This window comes from Neophocaena asiaeorientalis, unplaced genomic scaffold, assembly GCF_003031525.2.
Source record: "Neophocaena asiaeorientalis asiaeorientalis breed wild unplaced genomic scaffold, Neophocaena_asiaeorientalis_V1.1 scaffold918, whole genome shotgun sequence".
NCBI lineage: Eukaryota > Metazoa > Chordata > Mammalia > Artiodactyla > Phocoenidae > Neophocaena > Neophocaena asiaeorientalis.
In genome coordinates this window covers 332,783-351,431 of record NW_020174132.1, presented here as the reverse complement: position 1 = coordinate 351,431, position 18,649 = coordinate 332,783, and the positions used below count along the sequence as shown (strand labels likewise).

The 18,649-nt window shown below is 43.0% G+C and overlaps 1 protein-coding gene across 1 annotated transcript in view; it reads right to left on the bottom strand.

Moving 5' to 3' along the window:
• Positions 1-1,737: 1,737 nt before the first annotated feature.
• FUNDC2 (FUN14 domain containing 2) overlaps positions 1,738-18,649 on the bottom strand; it is a 25,620-nt gene continuing 8,708 nt past the window's right edge. Inside the window, exons 3-5 of the mRNA XM_024754715.1 lie at positions 14,417-14,492; positions 9,631-9,762; positions 1,738-6,556 (exon numbers count right to left, since the gene is read on the bottom strand). Of these exons, the coding sequence (XP_024610483.1) occupies positions 6,479-6,556; positions 9,631-9,762; positions 14,417-14,492 (286 nt within the window). The 3' untranslated portion in view covers positions 1,738-6,478. The remainder of the gene's footprint in view (positions 6,557-9,630; positions 9,763-14,416; positions 14,493-18,649) is intronic.

Below are 18,649 nucleotides of genomic sequence, written 5' to 3'. Positions count from 1 at the left end.
TTTTTTTTTTTTTTTTTTTTTTTTTTTGTAAAATTCAACCTTTCCTCAAATTGCCACTTTTGGATGATTTCTGTATTGACCAACTTTACCCACACAACAAATAACCTCACATCTCAGTGACTTACAGAAACAAACAGTAATTTATTTTTAAAAAAATATTTATTTATTTGGCTGCATCGGGTCTTAGTTGCAGCATGAGGGATCTTCGTTGCAGCACGCAGGCTCTAGAGCGCACAAAGTCATTAGTTGAGGCCTGCGGGCTCCCTAGATGTGGTGCACGAGCTCTGGAGCGTGCAGGCTCAGTAGTTGCAGCACACAGTCTTAGTTCCCCCAGGGATCGAATCTGCATCCCTTGCATTGGAAGGCGGGTTCTTAACCACTGGACCACCAGGGAAGTCCCAGGTGGGTGCAGTCTTGTGGGACTGAGCCCTTCACCTGTGTGACCCAGTCAGTGTCCAATAATTTGGAGCAAAGTGTCCTTCCAGGTGCCAGTAAGAATATTTCTTTCCACTTTTGCATCCCCCACCATAGTGCGTAGCTCAGAAGCCACTTAATATTTGTTCAGTGAGTGGCAGGAAAGGCATGGAAATGATTCTTGGAATGTTTAATGACTCTTAATTTATCATCAGGAGAGAACTGGGGAAAAAAATTCTTTGGAAGTTAGGCAGCAAGAGAACTAGAATTCTTAAGTGGTTTATCTACACTTTATAGCCTCATAATCAAAACCTATTCCAGTGGATCCTGATGGTGCTAACACAAGGCTGCTGAAGCTGTGTGACTTCACATAGTGGTTGAGGGGGGGACAGTATCGAAGGGGCCATTTGGTTTCCTCAAATAGGTGCCAGAACCACCATCCCTCTACCCTCCCCCACAAATAAAGAAAAAAGATGAGTTCTTAAGCAAGAGCTGAAACAAATTCTGATGGGTCCTTGTCTCAGTCCATTCGGCTTGCTATGACAAAAAGATCATAGACCAGGTGGCTTCAACAACAGACATTTATTTCTCAAAGTTCTGGAGGCAGCAAGTCCAAGATTAAGGTGCTGGTGGATTCAGTGTCTGGTGAGGGCCCTCTTCCTGGTTCATAAATGGCTGTCTTCTTGCCATGTCCTCACATGGAAGAAGGGACAAGGGAGCTCTCTGGGTTCTATTTTATGAGGCCACTAATCCCATTCACGAAGGGATCAGTGCCCTCATAAAACAGACTCATGACTTCATCACCTCCAAAGACCCCACCTCCAAATGCCGTCACCTTAGGGGTTAGGATTTCAACATGAAATTTGAGGAACCACATTCAATCCACAACAGGGAGGATCCCTCCTTCCCTCTGCCAGCATGCTAGAGAGAAGCTACATTGCTGTGAACAAACTAAGATAGTCCCTGATATTCAAATACCATTACTGTTTTGGGACCACGTGTTCTTTTAAAGCAGCATTTCTAGGAATTGCTGTAACAGGTGGAAAAAAGGCTTGCCTGGTAAGGTAAGTTTGGGAATGCTAGGTTACACAGAAGTAAACAGGTTTCTTTCCTGTGAAGACTTCAAAGCTTTTCATATGCTCATGTGAAGTATGATTCTTTGGAAAGGACTACTGTATGCAATACTTGCCAACTTGTACCAGCAAACCCATTTTGCAGATAGCATCTCTCGGGAGGGAAACATTCTCCAGAGACTTGGAGAAATGCTGCCTTAAGAGATGTTTGGTCCACAAACTAGGGAAAGAGTGCTATATTCTCATAAAATCGTTTGAAGTCTTGTGTTAATAGTTTAATGAAACATTTTATAACTACATTTACATCATATACAACTCTAAATTACATTTAAAAGTATCAGTTGATAGCGGTGTTGGATTCACATTAGCAATCACTGCATGATCAAAGAGACTGCTCTCCAGTGCTTTATTCCAAAAGTATTTTTATTGAGTTAACTACTCAAGTTTCAGACTTTTAATTTTTTCCCCAAGTATACTCCTTTCTTTAGGGCTCCTAAAGCTTCAAACAATTATTCCTTCCTATCTTTAAACTCAGTACTGTCTCAGTTTCATTCAACATCTATTAGCAGACATTGATTTCAATCTTCTTCTTAGCTATTACTATGACATACAGGGAAATAAAAGAGACATCAAAGAAGCTTACCACTTGCCAACTGTTTTTTATTTATTAGGGACCATGATTAGCACTGAATCTCAGTCTTCAGGGAAGAGCTGGGAAGGTGAGAAATACGATCTCATCCTCCACTTAGACTTCTTAAAAGCCTGCTGTAAGTGGGCTCTGAGTGATGCTAAGTTTCATCACTTGGTTAACTAATGACTGGGACAGACCTCTCCACTGGAAAGGTAGTTTTCCCTTGGTCATGGGAGGTCATTTGTGGGGTGATATGGCACCATATGAACACTCCATTACCCCACAACCTTCTGTCCAAGAGCTTTACATCTACTGATGACAGAAGGCCCTGGTCAGCCATCATGCTACTCATGCATCCACTCCACACAATTCCTGTAACATTTAATAAACTAATATTATACTCTGTTCAGTACTTGGAAGGCATCTGAAATTGTATGGCACTTAATTTAAAAGGTATTAAAGGCCTGTTCAGCAGAGCTGTAACGTTATTACGCCAGCTCCCAAGTCTGTAGTTCAGTGGTTCCCAACTTTAGATGCTCCTCAAACATCTGAGGCTGCCCCGCCGCTACCAGTGCAACCAGAGTCTCCAGGACGGCAGGCAGGCAAGCAAGGATGCGAACCACTGCTCTCAATCATCACAATGGCATTTTTGACCATTTCAAACTCAGGACGGTAGTTTTGGTGTTTCAATAAGCTGACTTTACAGTTTTCTAAAAACGTGAAGAAAGTGCGACACTCAGTTTTCGCTAGAAAAATAGTGCTCTTGAAATTCATGATTCCTTAAGTATCAAATGTCAGAGACATAAGCCACACTGTATGACTTCTGGGAAATCAGGTCCAGAATAAGGTACGTTTTCTGCCCAGTTCTCCAAGAGATCACACTACTATTGCGTAAGTGATTAAGAAGCCCCCAGACCTAGAAATGACAAAGAAATGAAGCCGGTAAGCTGGTGGAGGGAGCAGAGAGGGCAGCAGTCTAATTTCGCCTGCAGGGTCCAAAACTGGCCGTAAGTAAATTTCCCTGAGAGAAGAGACTAGTGTTTCATCGTGAAACATCAATGATTCTCAGATATTTAAAATCTATCCCTACACCATTTTTTTCAATCAGAAACTTATTACATCTCCCAAACGACACAAAAGCAGGTTTCCAAATAAGAGTTCAACCATTAGTCACGTCCATCTTTCCGGCAAAAGTCAAACAAAAGGATGATGGGGAGAACATTTTCACAGTAGTTAAGCATTTCAAAACCATGAGCACCCACCCCAAGAGTATGTTAGCTAGAATTATGTAAGATTCATTCCTTTAATCATGTCCTGTGTTCTGCCAGGTCCAGCAGGGGGGAATGTCGGCCTGTTAATGAGCGTCCTGAGGCTGAGGGGCGGGAGCAGAGAAGTGGCCCGGATGGGCAGCGGGAGGAAAGTCAATGACAGTGACACTCATGACAATGGGGCCACTCAGGCGGAGGTGTCCCCACGCTCAAACCGTGTTAGCAGTGAGGATACAGAGCCTTAGCAAGACTGAAGACACGGGGGTCTACTTGTTGGACCTGATCCCTCTCCCCCTCCTTTGCTTATAGCTCCCCATCCCACCTGGTCCATTACAAGGAGGGACGCTGGGTCAAAGGGTGGTCCAGAGTGGCAGAGATGCCAGGAGGGGACAGAAGGAGCACATGGGGGCTCTGGGGTGAGCAGCAAAAAGGGAGAAGACCCTCATAGGCACTCTGGCCACCAGCTGTCAGAGGTTCTCCAGTCCAGGCCCAACTACAGGCAGGGAAGCCCCGAACAAGGGGAGCCAAAACCCAAACACGGTCAAAGTGACGACTGAAAACGCTTAATCCCTCCGTCAGTCAAAGAAAATCTGCCATCTCTTCAGCCCCCATCACTAGGGAGGCACAGCATGTTACTGGATTCTGGGTCCTGGAGAAAAATGCATCATGAAACAGGCCTTGCCAGTCACATGGAAACAGAGTATCCATGGGTGAAGTTGCCTGGTCCTGGTGTCTCAGTTTTGCGTGAAGGGGTGGCAGCTGTTCTTTGAGAGGAAACCTCTCACTTCGCCACCTGAAGCAAAGCTGCTGACAACAGGGCCTCCATTTAGAGGCTCCCCTAACTGCCTGAGGGAGCTCTCCTAAATGCCACCAGTGATGAGCACCAGAGCGCCACCACTGTTCAGCCTCAGCACCCACTCTGCCCGTCCACCTGTGGTGGCCCCACTCAGCGGGCAGAACTCAGGGCCATCCTGATTGCAATAGGATGAGGCCAACCCGTAACACTGACCTCAACCGTGTCCGTCAGGTGGAAGCCAGAATCTGACTTCAGTCTATTATCTATTATAACCCGCTCAAAGCCGCTTAGAGCAACCTGCTAATCTTTGTCATCACCAATAATCACAGGAAAAAGAGATGGAAAAAGGCCACCCCACCCCACTACCTGCAGCCCCCATTCCACTGGTCTGGGTGGGGTCAGATGGGTATAATAATAGGGTATTGCATTTATGATTTTTAAGATGAGTTCTTACCTTTTACAGACACATACCAAAATATAATAAAATGACACATTTGGTATTTGTTTCAAAACAACTGATAAAACAAGATATAATTTGATGATCATTATAGGTGGTTGATGGACACATGGGGGTCACTGTACTATTTTCTGTATTTTTATATATGTTTGAATGTTTCCATAATAAAAAGTGAAAAAAATTTGAGTTCTTCTACAAAAATATGGAACAATGTGGCTCATACCATTATGATTTGTATATAATTCATACATGTTACAAGCAAAACTTAATGTTGCCTTAAAATACTACCATAACATAAGGAGAAAAATGCAAATGGATGAATTCTAAAAAATTCCACACATCCACTAGTAGCTACAATTTCCAAATTCAATACATCATTCCCAAGGTAAGTAAAAAGGCGAACATTTTAAAAGGAAGGCCTTAAGAACATACATTTTGCAAGGGATCACCTGCAAGTTTAAGAAGTTAATTCCAAGTTTTCCAAATTTTCAGAACTCATAAAGTCTCACAAATCCTGTGGATCAGTGCCTTTTCCAGATACTTTTCTATGAGCTCATTATTCATATATTCAACAGATACTGGGTACTTATTAAGTGCTTGGCTCCATGGATATAATGGTGAAGACACAAGCCTTGCCTTCCTGCAGTGGGTATTCTAGATGGTACAACAGAAGGCCAGTACAGAAAAATGTGTTAAGTTTCTAAGCATGGATATATCTATAAACTTTTATTTTAAAGAAAAATTCTAAGAGTTGGGGTCATCCTGAGACAGATTACCTTTGATGATAGAAATAATTTATTTCACATGTGCTGTCGCTACTGTTCTCCATGCTTAATGCTTGGAATGCCACCATTTAAAAACTCTGGTTCAAATGTTATATATTTCATACTAACTGGATAAATAGTAGAACTGGCGCAGAGGAGCTACGGCTACCCCTGATGTTTGACAAGAGGTAAAGAATATTTCACATTTCAAAGCTTAAAACCTTTTCTATTAAATAAAAATCCAAGAGCTTCTTCCCTCTTCCACCTAAAGTCACTTATTTTGCCATAAATAAATCCTTTGGAAACCAGCATGAGATACATTATCCTGTATGATGGAAAACATCTGTAGATAATACCTCAATGCCTCTAAGTGATTCACTAAGTCTGACCATCCTAAATGTATCTATTGGTTGCTTTCCCTAAAGACCTTCCCACCAAACACAATACCTTCAGCTCAGCATATGTATCTTTAGCACAAGTTCATTCCATATGCAGATTTTTTTCAACTGTAGTGCGCATGCTCCCATTCTGTCAGGATAATTAGAGCCAGTACAAGTAGTTCTCATTCTGTAACCTAAAATCTACTACAAAAGAAAGCAGACACCAAGATACCAAAATCTTTCATGCTTACAGGCAAATGTATTCAGTTCCTTTCCAGGCAGGACATAGTAAGGTATCTTATATGCTTGCTATTTCTTTTCCTAATCAAGTTTGGGACAACCTCTGAGGGTCCACTCACGCTCCACGGTGAGCCATCTTGTACCACGTTCTGGTAAGTATCTTCCATAGGGGACAAAGGAATATTCTTGCTGACCTAGAGATTAGTCAAGGGGGGAGTGTGGTGGGAGAAGAGTTAATGTCTACTGTCTCTTCCGTTGCCGCTTTGCCGTCAAGGTCATGGTGGGGCCATTATCCACTTGTACCAACAGATGCCTACAGAAGCCATTCAGATACGCCACGGCAGGGAGGAAGGTGAGGGAGAGGAGGACGAAGAGGAGAGGCTTTGCTATCCTATGACGGAGTGAAGAGGCCGCTGGCTGGAAAAACCAGGAATAAGGAAGTGAAGTCATCTTCTTTAGGATGCCATACCAAGCAGAAAGCCTCCGAAAAATCCACCAGTCACTAGAACATTCTTCTTCACAAACGACACCACCTAGGAACAGAAGATAGCACAGTGGATTACTTTGCTGAGGATATTATTAGGAAGCAGGACGCAGATCAGAAGGTGAGATGACGCGTCTTTGGATAAGGTAGTGGCGGGGTGCTAGCGCACAGTGATCACATTCAAGGGATGCTTTTCAGACGGGACTTTGCAAAGAGAGAAGGCACCACGTTCAGTAAACTGGTGTCTCCTCCAAACCTGTCCACACGTTCCTCCCGCCCACGCGTCTGTCCATCTATCCATACACCCTCCTCTGAAACCTTATTTTCTCACATTCCTACAGCTTCCCATGCATGTGCTCTATCGACCTCCATCCCAGAGGGAACTTTCTCCCAAGTGCTACCATAGAAAAGTATTCACGAGGGGAATACACCCTGTAGCCTGGCCTACTGGTTTCCTGAACTTACGTACAGGGGTTCATCTCCCTAACCCCACCCCGACCTTTCACACGCCACCACCCAGCGTCCTGGGACCCTCGAGCCCCCTCATTCCCACTGTCCCTGTGTCTTCACTCCTCCCCGACTTGGCTGGAACTATATTTCCCTATTTGATGCATTGTCTCTTGCCATCTGCCCTCAGGGGGAGTGACAAAAATCATACAATTTCCTGACATAACTTCTTTCATTCATCTTTACTCGTTCCTCAACTTGCTACACCTTGGCTCTCAACTCCACCAGCCGACTGTAACTGTTCTCGCAGAAATCACCAATGGTCTCCTTGCTGCTAAACACTAACCCGAACATTTTCATTTCCTGCTCCCCAAATATGAATACGGGCTCTCAGGGGGAACCAGCCACTCTCCCTGGGGCCTGTGAGAGGGCCAGGCCACAAAGAGGGATACCACAAACATTTGTGGCCAACCAAACATTTGTGGCCAACCAAACCTTCTGGTTACTTTATATAAGTGCACACTGTAAGGCAACAGTTGGTTCTAATCAAACATTAACCTTATACTTTTTATTATATACATTCCTGTATCATTAAAGAAGTTTTCAACAATCATGTATTACTTTTGTAAATGTCTGAAAAATAAAAAACTTTTTGAAGTGAAAAAAGTGTAAGTTTCGTAACCTTGAGCTTGAGGAGGGATGGAAGGGAGGAAGGAGGAAGGACTTATCTAAGTGCACAAATGTCACGTCCCACTCTGGGCAATGGACAGCTTCTTTCATAAAAAATTTATTTGCGGGGTTTTTTGTTCTTCTTTTTGAACTTTTCCATCTTACTACACTTTATTGAGGTATAATTTACATAAAGTAAGATGTGCTCATTTTGTCCTTGAAATGTAGTTGATTTACAATGTTGTGTTTATTTCTGCTGTGCAGCAAGGTGATTCCATTGTACATATACATGCGTTCTTTTCCCTATTCTTTCCCATTCTGGTTTATCCCAGGATACTGAAGAGTTCCCTGTGCTCTACAGTACGACCCTGTTGTGTATCCATCCTATAGATACTAGTTCGCATCTGCTGACCCCACACTCCCAGTCCCTCCCTCCCTCCCCCTTGGCAACCACAACTCTGTTCTCTATGTCTGTGAGTCTGCTTCTGTTTCATAGATTCATTTGTGTCATATTTTAGATTCCACATATAAGTGATGTCATATGATATTTGTCTTTCTCTGTCTGACTTATTTCACTCAGTATGATAATCTCTATGTCCATCCATGTTGCTGCAAATGGCAAAATTTCATACTTTTATATGGCTGAGTAGTATTCTGGCAATGGACACCTTTGGCTGAACACTCGCCACCACAAAGAATCATCTTTTTCTTTTTTTTCTTCTTTAAAGGGAATGTCATTTTTTTAAAAACAATATTTATTTATTTGGCTGCACCAGGTGTTAGTTGTGGCATGTGGAATCTTTTTTTTTTAGTTGCGGCATGTGGGATCTTTAGTTGCGGCATGCAGGATCTAGTTCCCTGACCAGGGATTGAACCCAGGTCCCTGGCACTGGAAGCACAGAGTCGTAGCCACCGGACCAGGGAAGTTCCTCTGCTAAGTTATCTACCACTCGTCAATGTGCTTTCCAACTTTCAAACATTTGCTAATATTTCTTGTCTCCTGGTATTCCCTTCCTGTTCTCTTGGTCCTTGTAGGTTTAACCAGGCACCTTCCTGACACCTTGATCCTGATTTATTTCTCCCTGGTTAAGTGCACTTATATCTTTGGGACATTTGACGTTTTTCCAAAGGTAATAAAGAAGTAACAAAATACATCCTTTTAAAAAAGAAGCCCTTCTCCTGTCCCTCCAGTATAATCTGACCTGATTTCATGCCTTAGATCAGAGGTTAGCAAACTATAGCCCGTGGGCCAAATCCAGCCAGTCACCTATTTTTATTTTTTTTATTTATTTATTTATTTATTTATTTGTGGCCTCTCCCGTTGCGGAGCACAGGCTCAGCGGCCATGGCTCACGGGCCCAGCCGCTCCGCGGCATGTGGGATCTTCCCGGACCGGGGCACGAACCCGTGTCCCCTGCATCAGCAGGCGGACTCTCAACCACTGCGCCACCAGGGAAGCCCGTCACCTATTTTTAAATAAACTTTCATTGCAACGCAGCCACACCCACCTGCCTACCGATCGTCTATGGCTGTTTTCACGCTACACAGTGGAGTTCAGTAGTGACAGAGATCACGATGCCTACAAAGCTGAAAACATGTACCATCTGGCCCTTTACAAAAAAAGCTCGTCAACCCCTGGGCTACACATTCTGGACGTTTCAGCGATGTGTGTGTATGGAGACAAAAATGTGACTCACTCAAAGTGATCAGAGTGGCTGTACAAGGTACATCTTCCCCACCACCCCTCACGTGCCGCTCCAATCCCAACAAGAACTTCTTCAAGGGATGCTCGATCCACATATGTGCCTGTAGCACTTTGCACTCTCGCTCAGCAATAAAAGTCACCAAACCTACTGGTCCTTGGTCCTTGTAGGTTTAACCTTTTAAATTGCCACCGAGGTGAGGATATTCCATCTGAGGCTGACATATTGGTGTGTCTACCCCATTTTTTACACACAAAGTTGTCTGCACCCTTCACACACTGCACAGGAACAAAACAAGTCTCACCTCGTCTGCTTTGCTTTTGACCTCCGCAGGTGTCTGGCTGCCCTTGTGGACCTTCAGCTGCTCCTTGGCTTTCTTCATGTCCCGCTCTACCCGCTTCCAGTCCACTTTGATGTAGCCAGTATGGTTTGCAAGCTTTAGTTTAAAAAATGACAGCAATAAAGGAGAAACACAGGATAAATCACTGAAATATGTTACCAAAAATCCTTCTGAGTTTCTATCTTTGGAGATATTTGCCGTCCAGTTTTTTGTATTTCAACGACATTCACTCCACATCTACTGAGCATCCACCCTATGTGCGAGGCCCTATGCCTGTCAACGGAAATCCACACACTGGCCTTCAGTGACTGCTGGCAATTCTTTTACTTTATTTATACTCTTACCCATCTCTATAAAATTTCAAGTTAGCTTAAAAAAATTAAATGGTAGATGAAAATCAGAACTGGAAGTCAAGATGTAAGGTAAAGAAACCTTAAAGGCGACATAAGCCTGAGTTTCTCAACAATGTGAACAGGGCAAGGATGTCACGTAGTAATCACTGATGCTCAGAAAGAAATCACAGAGGTTTCTCATGAGCGATTTCTTGTAAGGGAGAAGCACATCCAAATATACCTACAGAACATGCCTACTTCCCTTGCTCAAGACAGCAGGTGCGCACCCACACACCTCAGTGAGAAGCATTTCATAAAGAATGTGCGAACAGGATAAAACTCATTCACACATGGAGTTTCCTGATGGATTAGTGTTACCCAGGGAACGAAGAGACTGAACAGGCCATCAGTCAGTCCTCCCTGTGTATCACTTCTCTCCTCCAAATTTCTGATATGATAAATCATAACTCCCTGGATAGCTCAAAATATCTAAAACTGAAATTCTTCTCCACTGTCTAGTCAGTTGCTCTCCCTCTAGTCTCTCTTTTAGTTAACAGCACCAACCAACTAATCAGTCACCCAAACCAGGCTGGAGAAAATATCTGCAATATATCTAACAAACAAAACATTAATACCTATAAAAAGTGAAATTCTTCTGGAGATCAGTAAGGAAAAAACCCCATTTGAAAAACGGGTAAAGGCAACTCACAAAACAACGTGGCCAACAAAAGGGAAAAGTTCAACTTCACAAGTAATCCAGGAAATTAACACTAAAATTACTGAGTTGCTATACTTTTTTTATCAGATTGGAGATGAGTAAAATACTGAAAATATACAGTGTTGATGAGGATGTGGGAAATGGACACTCCTATCACACCCTTACTGAGAGTGTTTACCAGCAGCCTTTTAGGAGAGCGGTTTGGCATCATCCGCCAACACTGAAACTGCACGTGCCATTATGCTATACCCAGAATGGCAGCTCGTCACAGCAGCTTTACTGGAAATAAAGCAAATGTCCATCCGCACATGAATGAATAAGCAAGTTGTGTCGTGTTTACACAAGATGTTGCTCAGTACTAAAAAGAACAGACTACTTGTAGCAGCAATATAGCTGCATCTCAAAAATCGTACACTACATTCAAGTTCCGATTCTGTTACTCCACCGTCTCTCCCACACGACGAAGTACATTGAACAGCTACTTGGGGGCTCTGAAGGAAACAAGAGCATCTGACTGGAGAAGCCCAGAGCCGTGTATTTCCCATATTTGCTAAGGTATCACCTGGCCTAGACTTCAGGCAGGACTCAGAAACATTCTGACAAAATTCCACACACATTCCTGTAAAGGCTCTTGGAAAAACAGAAACAGGGAGAACTTCCTCAACTTGCTAAAGAGCATCTACAAACATACAGCTAACGTCAATCATACTTACTGGTGAAAGACTGAATACTTTCATCCAATGTTAACAAAAAGGCAAGGATGTCTACTGTCTCTATTCCTATTCAACGCTGTGCTGGAAATGAAGTCATAGTGCAACAAGGAAGAACATAAGGTAAGAGGCGTCCAGATCAGAAAGGAAGATGTCAAAATGTCACTATTTGTAGACATGTTTGTCTACATAATTTCAAAGAATCCAACAAAAATCAAAAACTCCTACACACAAAAAGCGAGTTTAGCAAGGCTGTACACTACAAGATAAACACACAAAATAAATTGTATTTCTATATGCTAGCAATTTGAATTGGAAATGGAAATGAAATTTATGGTTTTACAATAGCTGCAAAATAATCGAACACTAGGTACAAATCTAAACAAAAATCATATAGGATCTGTACACTGAAAACTATAAAATGTCTGTTGAAGAAAGAACTCAAAGAGAAATGATTAAGCCAGAGTTATTGCAATCCCAATCCCAGCAAGATGTTTTACAGATATGTAAACAAGCTGGTTCTAAAATGTGTATGAAAAGACAAAGGAACTAGAACAGCCAAAACGATTTTGAAAAAGAACAGAGTTGGAGGAATCACACTACCTGATTTTACAGCAATCAAGACAGTGTGGTATTGGAGAAGACACACAGATTAACAGGACAGAATAAAAAGTACAGAAACAGACAATCCAATTTAAAAGCGGACAAAAGACCTGAATAGATGCTTCAGCAAAAAGGAGATCTGGACAGTAAATAAACACATGAAAAGATGTTCTACATCAGTAGTTGTATCACTCGGAGTCCAACTGGGAGACAGCTTTAGGGCTCAGGGTAAGTGCCTGGGGAAAAGCAGAAGAGCAACTAAAGCTCGCATAACGTATCTAGGAATAAAACTGAACCACAGATGGACAAGATCTATATGGAAAAAATAAGAGAAGTCTAGACAAAGACATTAAAGAAGACCTAAATAAATGGAGACAAAGCCTGTGTTCACAGCTAGATGATACAATATCATAAAAGATATTAATTCTCCCCCAATTTATCTATATGGTTCCCATGCAATTCCAGTCAAACATTTTTCTTCTTAGTCTTTTTTTCCCCTCTTTTTGGGTGCACCGTGCGGCACACGGGATCTTAGTTCCCCAACCAGGGATCGAACCCACGCCCCCTGCAATAGCAGCGCGGACAGAGTCTTAACCACTGGACTGCGAGGGAAGTCCCCCAATGAAAATTTAAACAGAATCTTTGAAAGGAACTGACAAGCCTGTTGTAAAATTTAGATGGAGAAGCAAAAGTACGAAAGCAGCCACAACGATCCTGAAGAATATGTGGAGGAACTTGTCTTGCCCACTGTCAAGGCTCAGTAGGTACAGAAAGGAGAGTCAGAGCCACACATATATGAACTTTGATATATGATAAAGGCAATGGTACAAATAACGAGAAAAGGAAGACTTATTCACTAAGTGCTGCTGGGACAACAACCCGGATGAAAGGAAACTGGATCCTTACGTCAAACCACACCCCTGATCTCCCAACATCGTGACTACCCTGGTGACAGGGCACATGCGTGCACAGCACAGACCCCCATGTCTTACCTGCACTGCACTCCTTGCACATCTGACCCAAGCAATACCAGAATCCCAGTGCGAGGGTCCTTCCTGGAGATTATTCTAATGCCCATTACTTCTGTCAGTCAGAACCCCCAAAAGAAACAGAGGGTGCACTCAGATTAAGGCATTTCAAAGCAATATGAAGACACTCAGGGAAACCACAGGGACAGAACAGGATTGTGGGTCTAGCGTAAGAGAGCTGTCACTGCACTTGCATCTGAAGGGGTGCGAGGAAGGAAAGATGACTGCAACCCAGAAGGCAACAGGAGGGGCCTGTCTGCTAACAGCCACAGGGAGGGAGCCAAGAAGCTACGCAGGGAACGGGTCCGGGGGCAGCTGCTGGTGCCTTGCTAGTCACAAGCAGGATGCTGCCAGAGTGATGTTATGGAGTTCCCAGGCTTGGGCAGAAAAGGGCGGGCAGCTTTCACCATGTTTCTGAAACAAGGGCGCTTGGAGAACTGAGGCCACAGGAGGAGCTGAGACCCGAGTGAGGGAGGGGAGGGAGAGGCCTGGACCCGCCCCAGCTCCCTGCTCTGGCTAGAACCCCTTGAGGCTGCCAGCCCAAGCGCCCACCCTCCCCTCCCCGAATTGCTGATGCACAGAAACTGAGATGATAAAAAGATGGTCATTTCAAGCATTGGGTTTTGAGGGCATCTGTGATGCAGTGACGCTGTACCACACCCGCCCCGGCCCACCAGTCATGAGCGGGCCTCTTCTGGCCTCTTCCACACACTTCATTTTCACCTGACGCGTCTGGAAAACTCACTCAAATTGTGATTCTAACGTGGGACGACCTCACTAAAATGAGGGCTGCTACCTTCGAGAGAAGACAAAGAGCTGTGGATCCGGACACTTCAGCTTGACTGCACCTCAGAATCACCTGCAACTTTAGAAATACTCCGATATACAAGCAGGCCTACTGCCCGTGAAATCAGACGGAGGTGGGGGGCAGGCCCCAAGCATCAGTGTTCTATAAAATTCCCAGGTGATTCCAATGTGGAGTCAGGTTTGCAAACCAACTGTACACACACAGCCTCAGGGAGCCAGCAGCCAGTGGTTCAAAACAAACTCCACGCCACGGGCCAGCAGAGGCCATCTGACCAGTGTCATTTAGCCCTCATGTCTCTCATCGACTTTGTGTCTAAGAATAAATCGTATCACAGGGCACTGCATCACACCTGGGATTTCTGAAATCACACTTGCTTCATATTTCAAGTGGTCCTGAAAACCCTGGAAGGGAGCTCTGATAAGGAATACGCACGTGTCCCCGTGTTATAAATGACAAAATGTAATCCACCTAGTAACTGAAGAAGTCTGACTCAAAAGGTTACTAGCATTTCAAATGGTACGTGAAACCAGGGAAAGGCTCCGCATACAGACCTGAAGCAGGAAAAGTCCACCTCCCAGAGCTGTGGCAGCCAGCCTTCCGACCTTCTGGAATATGAAACCGGTACACCTACAAAAATCAAGTCAGCGGGCTGTCAGGCAAACACAGCATGGACTTCTAACAACACTCAGAGCCTGCTCACCTTGGGATGGCCCAGCTCCTTCCTGCTCCAGGCATAAAGCCCGTCCCCTCCAGAACGACGGAACGGCAGAGGCTCCAACCCCACGAAGACCCTGACTCGGATCTCGGCGCTACTACTCACTTCATTTTGTGGCCTTGAGAAAATCCCTTAAACTCCCAAGCCGTGCTTTTAAAAGATGACTCTGGCTACACTGTGGAGAATGGATCAACATAGGAAAGGATAAGGCAGAGACTCCAGTCAGCAATATGGAAGAGAAATGGCGGCAGGGAGGGAGCAGCCCTGAAGCGAGTAAACACATGACTGTGTATGAGGCCAGAGTGGTCGCATGGGATAAGGGACAGGCTCTCAGTGCCATCTTCTCTGGTCGGCACATGGCTCTTGACAGAAAACTCTGCCCTGAAGATGGCTTATAAAGCCCTACACTTACATCCAGTCTCCCTTTACCTCTCTGCCCTCATTTTCTACCACCTACTGCTTGGTACACTTCAGTAGGAGAAAAAATATATCAATATCAATAAAACATTGCATGGAGGACCTCACAAGGATTTTAAATGTTTTTAAACAAAAGCTAGGTATATCTCAGAAGGGACTCCTAAACTGGAGGAATGATAGGACTAGTAAATAACCCGTTAGGACTCATCTCAGTTCTTAAATGTGATTATAAGCTGAAGTAAACTGCCTGTACCCTGTATCCACTGGCCCTAAGTCCCTGACGTGAAGGCATTAACTGACATTTTGCAGCTAAGATTCACTCATGATAAAGGCAACCAACTGGATCGTCAACTAGCTCTTATTTCTCTGATCGTCTTCTCAAAAACCTAACATGGATAAAGGTGCTTTTCCCCTCCAAAGAAATTTGGGAGAAAAAAATGAAGTATATATAAATTCCAGCAATTTTCTTCTCAGTCTCTTTTATCTTTAAACTTAGTTCTATAGAGTAAGGTACAGAACACATGTGGAATTTTTTTAAAGCCATGTGTAAATGTGTCCCAGAACAAGAATCAAGACTCAATTATATAAGAATAAAAAAGATATCTAGCACCCAATAAGGTAAAATTCACAATACTGCCATCCCATTAAAAACTACCAGGCAGGGGCTTCCCTGGTGGCGCAGTGGTTGAGAGTCCGCCTGCCGATGCAGGGGACACGGGTTCGTGCCCCGGTCCGGGAAGATCCCACATGCCGCGGAGCGGCTGGGCCCGTGAGCCATGGCCACTGAGCCTGCGCGTCCGGAGCCTATGCTCCGCAACGGGAGAGGCCACAACAGTGAGAGGCCCGCGTACCGCAAAAAAAAAAAAAAAAAAAAAACTACCAGGCAGGCAAAGCAGGAAAACAGACCCATAATGATAAAAAACGAAATCAACTGAAAGCAACCTAGAAATGGCACAAATGACAGAATGCTGACAAAAACATCAGAAGTGATTATGATTGGATTCCATGTTCAAGAAGCTGGAGGAAAGATTCCACATAATAAGTAGGGACAAGGAACATATTTTAAAAGGATACAAACCAAACTTCTACAGATGAAAACTATGTCTGAGATGAACACTGTACTTGATGGAACTAACAGCAGTTTAGATACTGTAGAAGTAAAGATTAGTAAACATGACATAGCAATAAAAACTATCAAAATGAAACAGAAAAATACATGAACATGGCTGTAATATTGAACTATAGTTATACACTGGGGAAAACTGAAGGATGGGCTCTCTGGATTTTTTTTTTTGCATTTTTAAAATTTTTTTAATTTTTATTTATTTTTGGCTGTGTTAGGTCTTCGTCACTGCGCACGGGCTTTCTCTAGTGGTGGTAAGCAGGGGCTACTCTTTGCTGGGGTGCAGGCTTCTCATTGCAGTGGCTTCTCTTGTTGCAGAGCACAGGCTCTAAGCACGCAGGCTTCAGTAGTTGTGGCATGAGGGCTCTAGAGTGCAGGCTCAGTATCTGTGGTGCAGAGACTCTCTGGATTATTTTTAACAAGCACCTGTGAATCTATAGTTATCTCAAAATAAAAAGTTAAAAAAAATAAACAGTGTCAGTGAACTCCAGGAAAATTTCAAGCAGTGTAATAATATGTCTAACTAGAAGTGTTGAAGGATAGAAAATATTTGAATAAATAATGAGAAAATATTCTAAATTTGATGAAAACTGTAAATTGATAGATCTAAACAGCTTAATGAACTCAAAGCACAAAACAAATGATAAATATTTTAAAAGCAGCCTGAAAGGCGGGGGGAGGGACATATTAGGTACAGAGGAATAAAATTCAGAGACAGCACATTTCTCATAGAAAATAATGCAAGACAAAAGATAATGGAACATTCTTAAAGTACTGGGGGAAGAAACAACCCTGTCAATCTAGAATTCTATACCCAGTAAAAATATCTTTCAAAAAAACAAAGATGAAATGAAGACCTTTCTCAGATATACAAAAGCTGAAAAATAAATCATCACCAGCAGCCCAAAAGTACAAAGAATGTTAAAAGTGGAGGAAAATGATACCAGATGGAAATCTGGATACACACAAAAGCATGATGAGCACAAGAAATAAACTATACGGATAAATACAAAAGGTTTCATTTTCATTATTTAAAAATATAAGAAATCAATATTTAATGAAAAAATGTAAAGGTTAAATGTATGATAATGAAAACCAAGGGTAAAAGCGTAAAATGGAAGTATACTGTTTTATTTTTTTTTTAAGATTTTTTTCATATGGACAATTCTTTTTTTTTTTTTTCTGGACATGCAGGCTCAGCGGCCATGGCTCACAGGCCCAGCCGCTCCGCGGCACGTGGGATCCTCCCAGACCAGGGCACGAACCCGTGCCCCTGCATCGGCAGGCGGACTCTCAACCACTGCGCCACCAGGGAAGCCCTGATGTGGACCATTCTTGAAGTCATTATTGAATTTGTTACAATACTGCTTCTGTTTTATGTTTCTGTTTTTTTGACTGTGAGGCATGTGGGATCCTAGCTCCCTGACCAGGGACTGTACCTACACCCCCTGCATTGGAAGGCAGAGTCTTAACCACTGGACCACCAGGGAAGCCCCGGAAGTATACTATTGTAAGAGCATTACACTCTACATGAAGTGGTATATCTATTGATGATAGACTGTGGTAAGTAAAAGATACATCCTATAAACCCTAAAGCAACCATTAAAATTACACAATTAAGAGACACAGGTAATAAACCAAGAAGGGGCATAAACAGAATTATGAAAAATATGTGATTCAAGCAACAAAAGAACAAAAAAGAACGAATAAACTGGACTTCATAAAAATTAAAAACTTTTGTCCATCAAAGGACATTATCAAGAAAGTGGAAAGACAACTTAAAGAATAGAAGAAAATATCTGCAATCATGTCTGGTAAGAATCTAGTATCAAAAACATATAAAAAATTCTTACAACTCAAGAACAGAAAGACAAACAACTCAATTTCTCCAAAGCAGATGTACAGATGGCCAACAAACACATGAAAAGATGCTCAACATCGTTAGCCACCACTTCACACCCGTGTCATGCCCACCAGGGTGGCTATATTAAAATGGTTTTTTTTAATGAAAATAATAAGTGTTGGCGAGATGTAGCCATAACAAGGAAAGAAGTCCTGACACACACTGCAACGTGAATGAACATCAAAAACACGATGCTCAGGGGGCTTCCCTGGCGGTCCAGTGGTTAAGACACCCTGCTTCCACTGCAGGGGGCACAGGTTCAATCCCAGGTCGGGGAACTAAGTTCCTGCATGCCACTCGGTGCGTTCCAAAAAAAAAACAGAACAAAACAAAACAAAACATGATACTCAGTGAAAGAAGCCAGACATACAAGGTCACATATTGTATGATTCTATTTATATAAAATATTCAGAATAGGTAAATCCATAGAAACAGAAAGCAGACAGATGGTTGCCAGGGGCTGGGGAGAGGGAAGAATGGGGAGTAACTGCTCAGCAGGGATGGGGTTTTATTTTGGAGTGATGAAAATGTTTTGAACCTAGAGAGAGGCAGTGGTTACACAAAGATGTGAATGTACTAAATGCCACTTTCATGTTACGTAAATTTCACCTTAATTTAAATATATA